The 19428-nt window shown below is 41.5% G+C and overlaps 1 protein-coding gene across 1 annotated transcript in view; it reads right to left on the reverse strand.

The window, feature by feature from the left end:
• The window catches only part of kirrel3a (kirre like nephrin family adhesion molecule 3a), a 545968-nt gene that overhangs the window by 66457 nt on the left and 460083 nt on the right, over window positions 1-19428 (reverse strand). Inside the window, exon 6 of the mRNA XM_048615672.1 lies at window positions 12797-12902. Within this exon, the coding sequence (XP_048471629.1) occupies window positions 12797-12902 (106 nt within the window). The remainder of the gene's footprint in view (window positions 1-12796; window positions 12903-19428) is intronic.

Below are 19428 nucleotides of genomic sequence, written 5' to 3' on the forward strand. Positions count from 1 at the left end.
ATTCCTGATCTTTTTGTGTCTGCCACAGTTTCTGTCATCATGATTCTATTATCTAGTTCCAACATATGCCCTTTCCTTTCCCTCCTTTTTGGTTATATGGTAGGTTGACTCTGGGTTATAGAATTATCTGCAGCCATTTTTCATGTTTTTATTGAACGATGATCAATATGAACATTTGCAGAACCTTTGCTGCAGTGAAAATCTGCTTGCTTTGCAGTATGACATTTATGGACACTCCCTCGACAATGATTCAATTAGCTGCTTCAGTTTGAAACAGTCAGGTTGGAGGTCAACCATGTGGTCCCCAGCGCATCACTGTGGGAGCTCCTTAGTGTGGTGTTCTAGGCCCAATCACCTTCTGCTGCATCATCAGTGACCTTCTCTCCATCATAGATTGGAATTGGGGATGTTTGCTAATTATTTCACCAGATTTAAACTATTTTCAATTCTTAAGATAGTGAAGCAATCTGTTCCCACAGTTATTAAGACTAGGCAACATCCAGGCTTGAGTTGATACGTAACAAGTAACAGTCACACTACATAAGTACCCAGCAATGACCATTTCACAAAGAGAGAATCTAACCATCTCTCTTCGACATTCTACAGCATTCCCATTGTTCAATCCTGTACTGCCAACGTCCTGAGGGTTCATTCACTATAAACTGACTAGACCAGCCATCTCAATACTGTGGCTGTTCAGAGGCTGGGAATTCTGCTGTGAGTCACTCTGCTCCTGACTCCACAGAGCCTATCTACCATCTACAAGGTACAAGTCCAGAGTGTGATGGAACACCTTGCACACCATCCACTTGCCTGGATGAATGTGGCTCCAATAATGTTCAGGAAGCTTGACACCATCCAGGGTGCAGCAGCCCACTTGACTGGCACACCATTCTGTAGCTTAAATATTCACGCCCTCCACCATAGGCACAGAGTGGCGAAAATGGGTACCATCTAAAGATGCACTGCAACAGCTTGTTAAAGCTTCTTCAAAAGCACCTTTACACTTGTGATTTCTACGACCTAGAAGAACAGAGGCACCAGATGCATGAAGATACCACCACTAGCAAACTTCCATCCAATCCATACGGCCTCCTGAGCTGGAACTATATGGCCATTCATCACTGCTGTTGGCTCAAGATCTTGAAACCCTCTTCCTAACAACACTAAATGCAGCTATCCCCCTCTTCCACCAGCCCACAAGGTTAAAGATTACCATTCATCACTACATTCTCAAAGGATGGTCAGTAACTGTTGGTCCCACTCAGTGACATTTAGAGATTGTGTATTGACAAAAAAATTTATTTCGTTAAAAATACTTCTTTATGGTACCCAGGTGCATCATCTTTGGTGACTCCACTGGCACCAATATCCCAGTGATAACCACTGATCAGAAACTAAACTTGGCCAGCTCATAAAAACAGTGGCTCCAAGAACAGGTCAGAGGCTCAGAATACTGCAACAAGTAACTCACCGTTTGACTCCCCAGAACCCGTCTACAAGGTACAAGTAGGGTGTGTGATACAGTACTTCCCACTTTACTGGATGGGTGCAGCTCCACCAACTCTCAAGGAGCTCGACAACATCCAGGACAAAGTATCCACTTCATTGGCACCACATTCACAAACATTCATTACCACCACCACCAAAGCACAATGGAAAATAGTGTGTGCTACTTACAAGATACTTACAGTGACTCATCTTTAGCATCTGCTAAACCTGTAACTTCCACCATCTAGAAGGACAAGGGCCACTTGCAAGTTCTGCTCCACGCCACTCACCAACCTGACTTGGGAATATATCACTGTTTCTTCATAGTTGCTGGGTCAAAATCCTGGAATTCCCTTCTAGACAGAACAGTGAATATACCTATACCTCAAGGACTGCAGTGGTTCAAGAACACAGCTTACAATACCTTTGTCAGGGCAATAAGGGATGGGCAATAAATACTGGCCAAAACAAAATAGTTATATTCCATAAACAAGTGGGTAAAGCAGAGTAATTCCATTTCTTTCTTCCTTTTTCAATTTCAATGATATCAGCTGTGAGCAAGAGCTTTCTTACCTCTGTATCTGAAGATTGTGGATTCACGTCCGACTTGTCATGTGTGCTGCACGATTGGATGTGCTACCTTTTAGGTGAGGCATTAAATAGAGAACTCCTTTGCCCTCTCAGAATGGATGTAAAAGAACCCCCAATACTGATCATATACCGAGGGCTGAAAGTAACAGAAGCCTAGGAGATTAGCATGCGCCAGGGAAAATTTAAAAAGGAAATTAGGAGAGTAAAAACAGGGCACGAAAAAATAATGGCTGGTAAAATAAAGGAAAATTTGTAGTTATTTTACAGGTACATTAAGGCTATTTGGCTAAGTTGGGAAAGGGTAGGGCCCATTAAGGACCACAATGGCAACTTGTGCATGGAATCTGACGACATCTGTAGGGCTCTAAATGATTCGGTGTTCACTAGTGACAGGAACAATAGGGATATCGAAGTCAAGGAAAAGTGACATACTTAAAGGAATTCGCATAAACAGCAGGTTCTGAGTGGCCTGGCAGGCTTAAAATTAGATAAATCCTCAGGGGCAGATGAAATGTACTGCAGCTTATTGCATGAGGCAAGGGAGAAAAGAGCAGGGGTGCTGGCAAATTTTTAAAAATCCTCTCTGGCCACAGAAGAGGTGCCAGCGGACTGGAGGAAAGCCAATGTGGTATTGTTATTCAAGAAGGAAGCAAGGAATTAACCAGCAAACTACAGGTCAGTCAGTCTAACCTCAAAAGTGAGGAAACTACTGAGAGCAATTCTGAGGGCCAGAATTAACCTTCACTTGAAGAAGCAGGGATTAATCAAGGACAGGCAGCATGGTTTTGTTAAGGGGAGGTCATGTCTGACCAACTTGATTGAATTTTTTTGGAAGCAGTGACCAGGTGTGTAGATGAGGACAAAGCATTTGATGTATTGGACTTCAGCAAGGCTTTTTATAACATCCTGCACAGGAGACTGACAGCAACAGTAAAAGCCCATGGAATCTAAGGAAATTTGGCAAATTGGATCCACAGCTGGCTGAGTGGCAGGAAGTAGAGTGCGATGATTGAAGCCTTATGATAGGAAGTTTGTATTCAATACGGTCCCACAGCGGTCAGTGTTAGAGCCCTGGGATAAAACAGGGGCCCTTGCTGCTTGTGGTTTATATGAACAATTTAGATTTGAATGTAGGAGGGTTGATCAGTAAGTTCGTGGATGGTACGAAAATTGGTGGGATGTGAAAGGGTAGGGAGGATAGCCTTAGATTATAGGACGATAGGCCTGGAACTCATGCCTATAAGGATGATAGTGACAGAAGCTCTCACAACATTTAAAGCATATTTAGATGTTCACTTGTGATACCAAGGCATACAAGTGTTGGAAAAAGGGATTAGAACAGTCAGATCAGTGCAGACTCAATGGACCAAAGGATCTTTTCCTGTGCTAGAGACTTCTATGATTTATGACCAGTAGAGCAGCTGACATCTCCCCTGTATCCAGGCCAATCATCATTCACTTGACCAACTTCAAGAAAATATTTCTGGTGAAAGGTTGAGACCTGAAAGGATGGGCTGGACTTTTCCAACTTTGAAAACATTGGGGAGGCTGGGAGCTTGACCTAACTTAATTTCCAGGTTCGTGGGTAATGAGTGGCATCAGGCAGGTTCCAGAGGGGGAAGGTCTCTACCCCACCATTCACTGGAGGGATTGCTGTCAGCGCTCGCCATCAGCACACTGGGCAGAGCAGCAGGAACGTTATGGAGAGAATTTAGATACTATTGCTTAAATCCCACAGCATCAAAGACATCAGTCTCCTGAAAATCTTTGCTCAATGTGAAAGCTGTTGGATTGAAAGACAGCAGATTGGCATTTCCTCCAAGTAACAATAGAGCTGCATATAGTCCTCATGCAGCTCCTACCTCCCTCTTCGAAGCTGCCTCTTTATCGTTTGGGAATGTTGACAGGGGCAGGATGGCCACTGGTTACCAGTAACAGTGATGTACCATGTGAAAAGTCATTCAACTTGAATGACATCCAACTGCGGATGTAGGGATTATTGGCCTTGGAACCAGCCCGCTCTTGAGAAAACAGCCAAAAACTGATTACCACATCAGCCCTAAATCTTTTCCCTTGAATTTGCTTGAGTGCACTACACCCTCACCCTCCATATCCACCTGAAACGGCTGTATGCATGTCTGGATGTTGTGATAGCTATACCAATGCAGTTATGGCTCCCATAGCAAGCCCAGAAGAAAAATCTAATAAGACTTGTGCAAGATGCATACAGGTCTGATTAATCATGTATACTCAGAACAGTGCTCCAGAATGACCTGTATGTTCATTTCAAAGTATTACGGATTACTTTCCAGTTTTCTTTTCCCTTCTGGCAAACTTTGTGCTGTGGTTTTACTGGAGGAGTGAGCCAGCACTGCTAATTTAAAGTCACATTGGCTGAAAGCTGTTCTGGAGCGTTCGTTAAACATGTAAACCACATCCGTTCTTGGTGTATGTCACCTACGACTCAGACTCCCTCATCTAAATTGAGCATATTTTGTCTTTCCAAAACAGTGCCCTACATTCTGAAAGGAGTTTATTGTCTGTAAAGTGTTTTGGGAGTATCTTGAGGTCATGAAAATGCTTTATTAATGCACGCACTTTCTATATCTGTCCTCAGAACACCAAAGACAGCTATAGGAGTTGCTACTGCTGTAGTAGGTTACATCAGCCAACTAGTCTTGGCTTGATCTCAAACCTGGAATGCTCTCATTCTGTGTTAGACCGGCCTGAAGCAGGCAGTGAAAAGTCCATCAAACTATCAGAAGCCTATCGTAGGCAATGGGAATACCAGCCGGAATGAGTGCTGGATAAAGCAGCACCTCAGTATGCAATCTGGTGATGAAATGCTCCACAATTCGAAATGGGAGGTGGACTGAGATCCATTAAACCCCTCTCACATTGTCAACTAAATAATGGGGCCAATAATTCACATTAATATTTGCCTGCATACGAAGGTCTAAATTATGGATGAGAGTGCCATCCGAATAATTTTTCTGTGTCACACGGATTTTATTTGTATGAATTTTAATAACTGCTTTCATTAAAAAAAACACAAATGCAATAACTGAACCCTAGCCACTGAATCCAAAGAATATGTTGGAAAGCCCTTGGCAAGTGGCAATAAATTCAAACTACCCTGAAGTGTGCAGCCATCGTGTTTACAATATATTTCATGATTATTTTAAATAACTGGATGTAATTCACTTTCAAGCAGTCAGACCTCCTCTAAAAGACAACATTTGAGGTCATGGTTTAACAGTCTGACAGATAGCGAGAAGATGATTCACACCTGAGGGAATATAAGAGCAGGAACAGGCCATTCAGCACTTGAGCCTGCTCCGCCATTCTAAACAATAGCTGATCATCCATCTCAGCTCCATTTTTCTGTGCTATCCCCATGTTCCATAGATATGTAGAAAGCTATCAATCTCTATCTTGAACATACGCAATGACTGATCGTCCACAAACCTCTGGGGTGGAGAATTCCAAAGATTCACCACCTTCTGAGTGAAGAAATTCCTAAGTGGTCTACCTCTTAATTTGAAACTGTGTCCCCAGGTTCTAGACTGCCCAGCCAGAGTGGAACATCCTGCCTGTATCTACCCTGTCCAGACCTTTAAGAATTTTGTGAACTTCAGTAGGATCACCTTTCATTCTTCTAAACTTCAGAGAATACAGGTTCAGTCTGGACTGAAGAAGAACTGTAACAACTGTCTGGGAGCTCTCCTTACACTGAAAAATAAACAGAAAGTGTTGGAGAAACTCAGCAGTTCTGGCAGCATCTATGGAGACAGAGTTAATGTTTCAAGTCCAGTATGACTTCTTCAGAACTTTTTGTGGGTACGATTGACATGCAGTCCTAGAGAATAGAGGCCTTCACTCGCAAAATATCACAGTCCAATCATTGGAGGAAAATGTGGGAAAAGTCAGTTGTAACAAGATGAGGCCCAGTCAAAGCAGAATTGAAGGCCTTCTGGGCATTCCTGCACTATTGTAGATGCTGCTTTTTGAACTGGATGTGAGACGAAGGCCCCATCTATCATTTTAGATGGACGTAAAAGATTCTGTTGAAGATTTCAAAGAGAGCAGGAGTCATTCAACTCGCTCTCTTCACGAACAGTTTTTCCACAGCCAACATCAACATGAATTATCTAGTCATTACCTTACAATTCTGAAAGATTTTTGTAAGTGTTAGTTGCCTTCCAAATTTCCTGCATTGTAACGACAAGTATTTGTCATTTCCTACAAAGTACCTTAGGGCAACATGACCTTATAAACATTAGTTCCCAGAGGAAGTTCAGCCCACTTTTGGAATTCATCTTGATAGATAGTTCTGTGAGCAGAAGCTGCCTTAAATAAAGGATAAATGAAAAGGTTTTCCTGGCTCATTCGTTAATCTTACACAGTTCTGTCAACAACATGGGAAACGTGGTAAGGTAGTGATAAAATTAGTAAACTAATAAGACAGAGGCCCAAACTAAAGTTCTGGGAACACTGGCTCAAATTTCACATTTGGCAGATGTAAAGTGGAATGATAAGCTATTCTAAAGGAACAATGAAATATTCATCAATTGTCATTAAATTTTCTGGCCACAAGTTACCACTGTTATTGGATTTGATGCCTCAGTCACAGTGAACTGGCAGCTCACTGACTTTGATCTTAAGGATCTGAATCTCACTAGTTGCAGATTTATGGCAAGACAATCTGCCTAAATGAGTCCCAACACCAGGGTTTGTGGTCTCTTCATACTAAGAAAAAAGAATCCAAACTTGATTCTGTGCCCTCCTGTGATGTCTACTCAGATCCCTTGCTCCATCAGGTCCCAATGGACAATGAATAAAAAGGGCAAAGACCATAAGGCCCTCGAGTCTGCTCCAACATTCAGTTGTATCATACGTGATCTGACACTCCTCACATCCACGTTCCTACATTTTCCCCATAACTCTTGATCCCCCGACTGATCAAGAATCTATCCCAGCCTCAAATATACACAAGGACTCTTCACCCATAGCTATCTGTGGCAAGGAGTTCCAAAGAGCACAGCCCTCTAAGAGATGTAATTCTTCCTCACCTGGGTTTAAATTAGCGACCCTTTATTCTGAGACTATGCCCGCTGGCCTTAGAACGGTCACTCATTTTCCTCTTGAAAGATCAGACATTCGGACAATAAATTGTAGCATCTGTGCAGTTAGAGTGACTCTGTTAATTCAGCACAAACCAGAGGTGGAACCTTGTCTGCATGGCTCAATCTCAAAATATAGGTTGTTATTCAAGCTCTGGATATGGGTTCTTTTGTGCATACCCAATGTTAAAGTGTAGAAATTTGAGGTACAATCTGATTGAGATGTTTAAAATTGTAAAAGGATTCGATAGGGCAGAAACAAAGTAACTATTTCCATTGGTGGGGGAAATCCATAACAAAGGAAAGTAATCTCAAAATTAAATCCAGGTTGTTTAGGAGGGAAATCAGAAAGCATGTTTTAGACATTAATTTCTGAATAACATGAAAAACATTGTTCAGCACAAGTGTCAAGAGAAATGGAGGAAGAGTAGCCAAATGAAGCTATGGTACAGATCAGCCATGACCTGACTGATTGGTGCAGTAGGTTGAAATGGTTGAATGGTTTCCTCCTGTTCTGATGCAACAGGCTTGAAAGACAGAATGATCTCCTGCTGTTAATGTAAAACTGGCTTGAGCGGCAGAATGGCGTCCTCTAGTTCTTGCGTGACTGGCTAAGGGGGTGAAATGAAGGCCTGTTGGTCAATCTGCAAGCTGCAATATCCTGGTCCCATGTGTCTGTGGATTAGATGATGCAGAAACTTAGGGAGAAACTGCATTCACAATACCGGCTTATTCGGCAACAACTCACTTTGTGTGTAGGCTGCTTGAGGTAACACTTTGTGAAGAACGTTTTCATTTTTATACTCATGATTAAATTGCAAGATGTTTACAGTAAACACACTGCACCCACATATATTATCTTATTCAGGAATTGCCTGACAGTTTGATACATCACGGTGTGGCTGGCTCTGGGACAGTGCTGATACATCACGGTGTGACTAGCCCTGGGACAGTGCTGAGTTACCATTGGGTAATGACTTCTCTTAGAGAACATTGACTCTGCTACAAGAGTTGATATGTGCAGAATTAAAGGAAAGTTAATCAATATAGCTTACATTGTGCAGCTTATCTGCTCTTTTTTGTTACCATCCTGCCTTTTGTTGTTGAAAGCTGTCTCATGCTATAGGCCCCTTCATCTGTTTCCAAGGCCTGTGCAGCATGGCAAACAGAGCAAGAGATTCCCTTCTCTGAGCATTTCTGTTTTAAATAAATTAATAAAAATGTAAATTGACTGCATTATTTAAAACAGTTTGAATAGCTGATTTTCTGCAGGATATTTTATTCAAATCTTTAACCTGCAAGGATTTCAATGATGTATGTGTGAATTAATTCTTTACTAAGCACTACTTGCATATTTCACATAACATTGCGCTATGCTTCTCCGTTCTGGCTGAGGAGGATGTGGGAGCTGCCAGAAAAGAGAGTTTGGCAGCCCACAGCGATGGCTTACAAAGTCAGTGCTCCCCTGTCTCAGTGTACATTTGCCACTATTTCCCAACCCAGGATTAAACAATCTGGGCTTCAAATTACTTCACACGAGCTACCTGAACAAAGTGTTGAATTAGTCCCTGTCCCTTAATTGTAGGATTAATCAGGGATTTACGAAGCTCTCAATTTTTAATCTCTTTCATTTTGTCCTGCACGTTTGTATCTGTTAATAGCCTAGATTTTGGGAGATATCACAATTGTTCTAATGGTGGATGGAGTTCATGCACTCTTTCTGTAACATAAGTACAGCACTGCCATATTGGTAAAGGATTAAAGGGACATGGGCAGAGTCTGCCCAGTGCAATTACAGTGCCTAGCATCTATTTGATGGATCCTTGTGTAAAATGTGGCTGTCCTGAATTACGTACACTGTGTGTCAGCTGCATTCAAGGAAGTCAGAATTGTATAATGCCCAAACAGATACCCCTTAAAGGCCTTGCTGGAGGCTGCTCCTAGTCTACTGGAAGGCTTTCATCAATGCTGCAGCCGTTGATTATTAATTTGAAAATTCCTGACAAGTAGAAGACATTTGTTTTAACAGCAGGACTGTTGCCACTGTACAGAGTGGGTACAGCAGCATCCAAATCCTGCAACATGACAACAGCAGTGTGAATATCCACATTGATCAGCAGACGGTTCCAGAAAACATGAACCTCATGCCTGTGGTTATTGATGGGTTCAGGTTCTGGGCCCAGGCTGAGTGAAGATCATGGCTGTACATTTTTCTTGAAAAAGCAAATGATTCTTTGTTTTACCATCACACCTCACTGCCAGATTCTAACTCTATGAAGACATAGTGTGGATTCTGGTTAAAAGAGAATTGCTTGTTTAAATCTTGGCACGTGGATAAATTTGGCCATCACTACTCATTCTCCATTGCCCTTGGATAGTGGCAGTGAATCAATTTCTTAGATGTCTGCAGGCAGTGTGGTGAAGATGCTTGCACTGATCCATTGTTTTGGCCCAATGAATATGAAAGAACAGTTATTTATGTTTAAATCACAATAGTGTGCTACTTGGAAGGGAACTTTGAAAGTAGTGGTGTTCCCTATTTGCCCAATGCCCTTAATCTTCAAAGCGCTGGAGCAAGGTTTAGTGGGTTCTGTCAAAGAAGCCACAGTGGATGACTGCAGTGCATGCTGTGGTGGGACGAATGCTTGTTTATTATGGTGGAAATTCTTGTAGGAGCATCAATATCCTGACAAATATGTTTGCTAGTTCCATGTGGGAGGGTTTAAACTAGTGTTGGGGGGGGTTGGTGGGAACCAGAGCAGTAGGTCAACAAGTGAAATGACCAAGGAGGAGTTAGAGGCTAGTAATGCTAAGAAGAAGAACAGACAGGGAGAAGTTACTGAACATGGTGGGACTGGCTTTCTGAAGAATATTTGTGTTAATGCAAGGAGTATGACAGGGAAGGCAGACAAACTTAGAGCTGGGATTAGTACATATAATTATGATGTTGCAGCTAGTACAGAGACCTGGTTGAGAGAGGGACAAGACTGGCAGTTTAACATTCAGGATTTAGATGCATCAAGTGAGATAGAGAAGAATGTAAAAGAAATTGTGTTCCTGATTAGGGAGAATATCACAGTTGTACTGAGGGAGGACATCTTGGAGGGCTCATCCAGAGAGGCCACATGGGTAGAGCTCAGGAATAGGAAGGGCGCAGTCTTTTTGATCAGATTGTACTACAGGCCTCCCAACAGCCAGAGGGTGATAGAGGAATGGATATGTGGCCAGATTATGGAAAATGTGAAAACAACAGAATCCTGTGGTGGGTGGTTTTAGCTTCCCCTTTATTGATTGGACACCCTTAGTGCCAGGGCTCAGATGCAGGGAGAATGTGTTAGGTATGTCCTGGAGAGCTTTTCGAAACAGTATGTAAATAGTCCAACTAGGGAAGGGGCCATACTAGGTACTGGGGAATGAGCCTGGTCATGTGATCAAAGCTTCAGTGGAGGAGCATTTCCAGAACAGTGACCATAATTCTGTAAGTTTTAATCTACTTATGGACAAGGATAACAGTAGTTTTCGGGTGAAAATACTAACCTCGGGGAAGGCTAACTACCATAAAATTAGGCAGGAACTGGACAATGTGGATTGAGAGCAGCTGTTTGAGGGTAAATCGACATCTGTCAAATGGGAATCTTCTAAAGGCCAGTTGATTAGATTTCAGGACCAGCATGTTCCTGTGAAAATGGAAGATAAGGATAACAAGATTCAGGAACCTTGGATGACAAGAGAAATTGTGAGCTGAGTCCAAAAGAAAAAGGAGGCATACATAAGGTTTAGCAAAATGAAGACAGACCGACCCCTCAAAGAATATAAAGAAGCAGGGAAGAGTTAGGAGGGCTTAAAAGGACCGTGAGATGTCCTTGGAAAACAGGATTAAGGAAAATCCCATGGTGTTTTATACACATGTAAAGAGCAAGAGGGTAGCTAGGAAAAGCATAGGTATCCTTAAGGACATAGGAGGAAATTTATCCATGGTGCCAGAGGGTGTGGATGAGGTCATTAATGAATACTTTGCATCTGTATTCACAAAGGAGAAGGGCATGGTGGATGGTGAGTCTCAGGAGGGGTATGTTGATATAAAAAACAAGGAGGTGTTGTGAGTTTTGAAAAGCATTATGGTAGACAAGTCCCCAGTCCTGGATATCTACAAATTTTACCATTGCTGAGGATACAAGACATAATCAAAACAACCCTGATTTCAGGTTAAAATCTAATGCCTCAAGGATGCAAGGTCATTTAAAAAAATGATTTCCTTGACCTTTTTATCCTGGATACTCTTCCCTTTTTAAATTTTATATATTTGCTGTTAATGATTTGTTAATGGTGTGTTTTATTATTTTTCTTGGGGTCAGTTACAAAATTTATTTTCCTTTCACTCAAGAAATTCTTGCAATTGGTATCACAATTTCTACTCTTATTACTTAAAGTTTTGGCAAAGATCTGTAGCTCGGGTTGTGGGTGAGGTTGTTGACTTGATTGCCAAGCTGGCTTGTTCTCGTTCATGAATGAGAACAAGCCAGCTCGGCGAGCAAGTCAACAACCTCACTCTTATTAGTTTTTTAATGGATCTGTGATGTAGCTGAGTGCTAAAAAGAATCAAAAATATTTGTTATACAAAAAAAATGAAGGGGACTAATTCAGCACCCATGCCTAGTTACAAAGGTATCCTGGTACAGACAACAACTCGGAAGTACTATGGTGTTTACTCAGACCAAGAATCAAGGCCATGCCACTCCATTCAGAATCATGAAATAGAAGGCGAGATACAGTGGCTTTTGAAGTCTTACTCTCTATAACACAATGAATCTACTACATACTCGGACAGCTCTATTTTTCTTCCCACTCCAATATTCCCCAATTTCCTGAAAGTACAGAGGGGTTGCTGATAGTACCTTGCTGATTGGTCCATATGATTATTTGCACGATCTGGGGTTAGAGGGTGAGTTAGGGTGTAGGGAGTGGTAGTCAAACCAAATCTTTACCTCTACCCATATTTACAAGGACACAGCCCACCAGATAGTCACTGGTCAGCAATCATCACCAGGAATGCTGGTTTATTTAGCCTAAGTGGACAGAGCAGCCGAGTGGTTATGATAAAGACCAGAAATCAAGAATGCCTAAGCAAAAGAATGAGAAATATGAGTTCAAATCCCATCACGGCAGATGTGGAATTTAAGTTTGGCAAAGTGAATAAACCTGGAATAAGAGGCATCAGTAGTGGTAATTATGAAACTAATGGATTGTTGTAAAAGTCCATTTGGCTCACTAATGCTCTTTAGGAAGGGGAATCTGCCATTTCTACACTCTTTGACCTTTACATGGTCACAACAATGTGGTCAATGCTTAACTGACCTGTAAAATGTCGGTTGTCAAAAAGATGTAACTCAGTCCCACTGTCCTCTTAATGGAAACTCGGGGTAGATAGTCAATAGTGACTTTAGCAGCAATAGTTATGAATGAATAAAAAATCATTGTAGATTACCAACTCAGAGTTCTCTGGTCAATGTGGCTGAGTTCTACACTGAACCTGCTTGCTAATATGACTCATTTTAATGGCTAAATCTATGCAGCAGGAGATGACTTGATACCTGTATGAGCTGACTGCTGGGTTTGCCTTGGCTGAGCATCGGAATCTCACCGTGCTTCCTTCCAAGACAGGCTGTGGCTCCACTGTAAGGTTCACCAGAGGTGGGTCTGCAGATAGAATATAAAACAAGAGATAGATTATTCCAATTCCATAGTGTAGCTCTCAATTTCCGAACGTGTGAGCGGCCTGCAAAAGCGATTACGAGGCTGATCATGAATTCTCAATCAATTAAGATAGATCTTTAGGCATCTCAGTGAAAAAGGAGTCAGTTGTATAGACTTCTGGATAATTCAGGAAATGTAGACTCACTAAAATAGGCCAACAGTACAATTAATTGCAGAAACAGGCTGGCCCTTCACTGACCTTGAGTATCTGCAAAGTTGTTGGATGAAGGGGCTGAATCTTTGTTTCTGATATTTGTAATAAGAGTTTCAAACAGCCCTTACAATATATAAAACAGTTATATTCCATCTGGTGTTTAGTAAGCTGAAGTGTTCTTTTGTTATAAGTACATTAGCTGACACTTGTGAATCTGTTCAGAGGCTGACCACCATGGTAATCAAATTGTGAAATTTGAAAATTTATGGCCTATAAAGCCAGATCTCACCCCAGAATATTGGCCAGTATTACCATCAGCTGGGATCATAAGAGGTAAGCGGGGAAAAGTTCAAAGGAGATGTGAGGGGCAAGTTTTTTGACACAGAGAGTGGTAGGTCCTGGGGGTAGTGGTGGAGGCAGATATGACAGAGCATTTAAGGGACTTTTAGAAAAGCACATGAATAATCAAGGAATTGAGGGATAAGAACCATGGGCAGGTGGAAGGGACTGTTTAACTTGGCATCAAGTTTGGCACAACTTCTTGAGGCAAAGGGCCTGTTCCTGTGCTGTACTGTTCTATGTTCCGTAACAGCATGAAAAATGTACAAAATCATGGAAACACTTGAGACAGTGTTTAAAACAGGATACGTGATTACAGAAGATGCTGAATTCAGGTCCATTTGCAGATCTTGACAGTGTTGAAGTTTGCATGAGTGGTTGCATGAGCAACTTAGTCAGACATACAAGATGTGCCATACTCTCCAATTTCTACCATAAGGGTAATTAAGGATGGGCAATAAATGCTGGTCCAGCCATCAATGCCCACGTTCCGTGAGTAAACAAGCCAAAATAAAATTAGACTAAAAATGTTCACTTCATTGCTAATAAATTGGTGAGGCAGGAAATTGAGAGAAAATGTCTGACCAAGCTAGAAAGATCACATTGGAGCTTCAAGCATAGTTCTCAGATAATTCCATGCAGGCCATGGCTATAGATGTGTAAAATATAGGAACAACATTTTTGTTACTTTTAACAAGATGAGAGATACATTACAATAGCTTTGCAATGAGTACATAATGGTCATAAGTTGCTCACTCCTAGAGTGCCAGGACTGATGAGGCACTAGCCGATGAGAAGGATGATGAGAAATGAGGATATGAAAATGGAAACTCTTCTCACTTCTCACCCATTGCCTTTGTGACCAACTTCCCAGTTAGGCATGTGACATGCTAACTTATACTTAACAGCTGAGTCTGCCCCTGCCAAGACGCAGTTGGAACAGTTCTTGGCAGTGTTTTATGTTTGGTTATTCTAAGTAGGAGACAATACTAAGTCATTGATGGTGATGAGTTGGCTCAGGACTGATGGACTCTCTTCAATCTATATCTTTTTGTTCCTTATTCATAAATTATTGAAAATGGTAGTGTCATGAAATGAAAGCTTTTCGGTGTATTTTGTTGTATTCTTACTGTAAAATACACATGACAATAAAATCCAAATCTTCAAAAGATTTGAATAATAACTAGTTTATTATATATTAAGACATAATGCATAACTTTACAGAAGCAGGGCAAAGTACTGAATTCATTATACTGCCTTCCGAATTGGTCTTCCCTGTGATCTCTTATAATGTCTCAGTGAAGTTTCCTTTTGTTATAACACATATAATTATTCAAAAGCAAAATGCTTGGTGACAAGGGAAATCTGAAATGGACAGTGAAAATGCTAGAAATACCCAACAGGTCTTGCAGCATCAGTGGAGAGAGAAACAAAGTTAACATTTGAGGTTTATGACTCTAATTGCAAGTTCCCATTAAAAGGCAATTACCTGAAATATTAAGGTTGTTTCTCTCCCCACAGATACAGCAAGACTTTGCCGAGCATTTCCAGCATTTCCCCTTGGTATTTTCATAAAATTTACATTAACTCTGCTTGCATTTCTTGTCCTCTATTACATCTAGAGGACCATCTCACTCTTTCACAATGGTAGTTCATACATGCCATGATTCATTGAACAGATCTGAAATGGATAGATGTGTGGATGAAGGATTGTGGTGGTTAAACTGAAGTGGAGGAGGGAATAGTTGGTGTGAACGCGTGAGAACAGACAACAGGATTTTGTTTCTGATGTTCACCTCTGTGAGTCACCGAAAATTGAACCTTAGGGGAAAGAAACAACCTTAACATCTCAGGTTATTTCCTTTTAATGGGAGCTCGCAATTAGAGTCATAAACCTCAACTGTTAACTTTGTTTCTCTTTCCACAGATGTTGCAAAACCTGCTGAGTATATCTAGCATTTTCATTGTTCATTTCAGATTTCCCTTGTCACAAATCATTTTGCTTTTGAATACCTTAGAGAGCCAAACATGAGGTTAACCCGGCAATGGGTGTCTAATTCAGTGTGACATGGAGTACAACACGGTTATTCCAGAGACCCTGGCTGGTGATTACAGATGAACAGCTTTGAATCTTTCTGGGAATCTGAAAGGACATCTGCAATATTCCAGTAATTTGCTCAATGACATGCTTGGTGTCTTCTGGCTCTCATTGTATATCTCCTTTGGGGATATTCCACATTGCAATCATAAGCCAACTTTTAAGTGAGTATCCCTTATCTCCAATGAACCAGCCATTTAGTCTGCTTCCTGGAATGAAACACTAGGATGTGAAATTGCTTGAGTATTCATGACAACTCACAAGGAACCTGCTGCTGACCTGCATGTGCTTCTCCTTGTGGGTTCACACCAGCTATACATTAATGGATTTGAGATTTATTAAAAGTTCTGGTTGTTGTGGCTGTGCTTGTGTTGTCACTTGTGTACATTTGATGGCAGCCTATAGCCAGACAATCATTCTGTCTATTGCCAGTTCAGGGAAATTTATATATAATTCTCAACTCCACAATCCAGTATTTGAACCCAGTGACAGTGAAGGAACAGATATATATTTCCACGTCAGAATGGCGTGTGGCTTGGATGGGCACTTACAGATGGAGATGATCCCAATGTCTGCTGCCCTTGTCCTTCTGGATTGTAGAGAAAATTTCATTGGTGTTGTCTAAAGAACCTTCATAAGTTACTGCAGTACATATTGTAGGTGGTACAAACTGCTGCCATTGTGCATTGGCAATAGAGAATTAAATGCTTAAGGTGCTAGATGAGGCAGCTTTGTTGTGGATGTCATTGAGCTTCTTGAGTGTTGCTGGAGTTGCACTCTTCCAGGCAAATGGGAGTACTCCCTCACACTCCTGTTTTGTGCCTTATAGATGGTGGGCAGGCTTTGGGGAGTCAGCAGGTAAATACTCATTTTGGAATTCTCTGCCTCTGATCTCAGTATTTATTTGGCTGGTGCAGTTAATTTCTGATCAATGGTAATCCTCAGGATGCTGATAGTGGAGGATTCATTGATGGTCATCCCACTGAATGTCAAGGAGCAATGGGTGGATTCTCTATCTTTTCAGACATGGTCATTGTATTTGTTGGCATAAATGTCATTTGTTGGCTATCAGCCCAACTTTGAATGTTGTCCAGCTTTTGCTGCGTATGATGGACACTGTTTCAGTATTTGTGAAGTTGTGAATGGTACTTGGCACTTGGCAATAATCAGCCAACATGTCACATCTGATCTTATAATGGAAGCAAGATCATTGATGAAACAGCTGAGGATTGATGGGGGTCAGGACACAACGTTAAGGAACTCTGCAGAGATGTCCTTGGTCACAATCATCTTCCCAGGTATGACTCCAAACAGCAGAGAATTTTCCCTTGATTCCCATTCAAATCAATTGTCTTCAGGCTCCTTGATGTCTCACTCTTTGAGAGTGATTTTGATGTCAAGGTCATCACTCACATCTCTCCTCTGGATTTCGGAATTTTTGTCCATGTTTGGACTATGACTGCAGTAAATTTAGGATCTAAGTGGCCCTGGTAGAACTCAAACTGAGCATTAGTGAGCAGAATATTGCTGCATAAATGCTTCTTAATTGCACTGTCAACAATATCTTTGATCACTTTCTTGACAATCGAGAGGAGACTGATGGGGTAGCAACCTGAATCTATCTCACATAGCACAGTGATAGTATTCTGCAAGATAATGGATGGTGTCCTCATTGTGCAGACGGGACTGTGCAGTGGTCACTCTGACCAATACATGGCCATGGGCTGATATGTTGGCAAAGACAGACAGACGAGGATGAGATTCACTAGGTTTTTCCCTCTCCACCTGCTGTAGGCCTATTTTGGCAGATATGCCCTTCAAGACTTTGGCAACTCATCATTAGTGGTGCTAAGGAGACACGCTTCGTGTTGGTTATAGAAGTCCCCAAGTCAGGAGTGATCTGTTTTCTTGAGAGACTACAATCCACATGGTGTCAGTATATTGAAAAAGTTCCCTGCAAGGTATACACAAAGCAAAACAAATAAAATGGATTCAAGCACAAAACTCTCATATTTTTAATTGTTTGTGTTGCTAATCATGTTTGGAAGGGTTCTGGGTGTCGAGTTCCAGCTTTTATACAATGACAATCAAAGATGTCTAACTAGCCTGGAGTATTGGTTTTGATAAGTATGTTTAAAGGAGCTTTGACGAGTTGTTATAGTGCACTGTATAGATGATACACACTGCTGCCAGTGTGCATCTGTAGTGGAGCAAGTGAATATCATATGTGAATGTACTGCCATCAAATGGGGTGCTTTGTCCTGGATGATATCAAGCTTCTTGAGTGTTGTTGGAGCTGCACCCATCCAGAAAAACAGGGAATACCTCATCACACTTGTGACTTGTGCCTTGTAGATGGTGAACAGGCTTTGACGAGTCACGTGGTGAGATTATTGTGGAAGAGGAAATGTGGACTTTGTTTGTTTTGACTGTTCAGCTGTGCAGTGAATGTGCACTCAATTACTAAATAGAGTTGTGATTTAGAATGCCAATTTTTCAGTGTGAAGACTGGAATGTTGTGATAATACTCAGGGGAAGTGAGTCTAGTTTCTGTACATAATTGACAGGCCGAATGAAATCGTTGAAATGGGTTTTCCCTTTATTAATATAGCTTTATAAATTACTTAAATACCTCATAGAGAATACAAAAATATTGAACTACAGTCTATTGCTATTGTTTGGTAGTCTGTCTACTTTCATCCATCGTTAAGCACTCCATCAGGGATTGAGCACATCTCAGAGGCAAAGACCGATGAATATTCATGTTGCATATACAGTGATCCTGGTACTGTTCTGAAAATATTCTCATTGTGAGAATTCCCATAATGCCAGATTGGCCATAGGCTCTGCTCCTGTCTGATGGTCTGCTGCTAGGGTATGCTGCAGTTAGAGTGGTCTTTTTCATCATGAGCCTGAATCTAGGAATTTTATAATTCTCTGGACACAGATAGAGCAGATGTTGGAAAGTAACTATTAGATCAGGTCAGCGAGATGTTTATTCATGACGAAGAGATTTGCACCCATATTATTTTTTAAAGATTTATTTTGGTTTCCAATGCCATAGAGTGCAGTACTGATCTTTTCAGACACACGGGCCTGGATTTTAAACCCAATATACTCACCACCCCCTCACCAACCCTCATCTCATCCTCTTCCTCCTCAGACTGATCCATACTAGTCTGATTCTGATTATTCTGCCTGAGAAACTTCAAATGTGCCACCTTAGAGACTTAGGTTATCGAACTCCAATCTTCTACCACCCCACATGCCCACCCGGCCGGCCCAATGAGCAGGGGTAAACTACTAAAAATTGAGATCTTGCCTCCATGCCATTGTGTCTGTGGCACTGTAATATTCCAGATTGCTCAGCTCAGCTTCGCACTCCAAGCTGCCTGACCTCCCACCTTGCTGCTTTCAAACAGGATCTTACACAGAAGTTTGAGAATCACCTTTCCCTTCGTCTTTCTGTTGTTTTTAATGACCCTTTGTGTCGATCTTAATGACCCTTATATGAGTGATGCAAAGAATTGTACAAATGCTTATTCCAACGCCCCAAACTTTTCCCAGTTTTTTATCTAATTGGCCTGGAGTTGGACCGAATCACAGTGAAGGAACGGCAATTTCGTTCCAAGTCATAATGACATGTGGTTTGGAGGGAAATTTGTAGGCGATCTTTTGCTCTTATGTCTGCTGCACTTGTCCTTCTAAATGATAGAGGCCATGAGTTGGGAGGTTGGGTTGAAGGAGGCCTAACAAGTTGCTGCAGTGCACCCTTCCACTCACTGTATAAATCAGCTTTCTGGTGTCACTACGTGTTCAGAGACAGACAGTCTGGATTCAAAACAACACTCTCACCACTCTTTCTCAAACACTGCACC

Source organism: Rhincodon typus, chromosome 32, assembly GCF_021869965.1.
Source record: "Rhincodon typus isolate 14 chromosome 32, sRhiTyp1.1, whole genome shotgun sequence".
In the NCBI taxonomy this organism is placed as follows: domain Eukaryota; kingdom Metazoa; phylum Chordata; class Chondrichthyes; order Orectolobiformes; family Rhincodontidae; genus Rhincodon; species Rhincodon typus.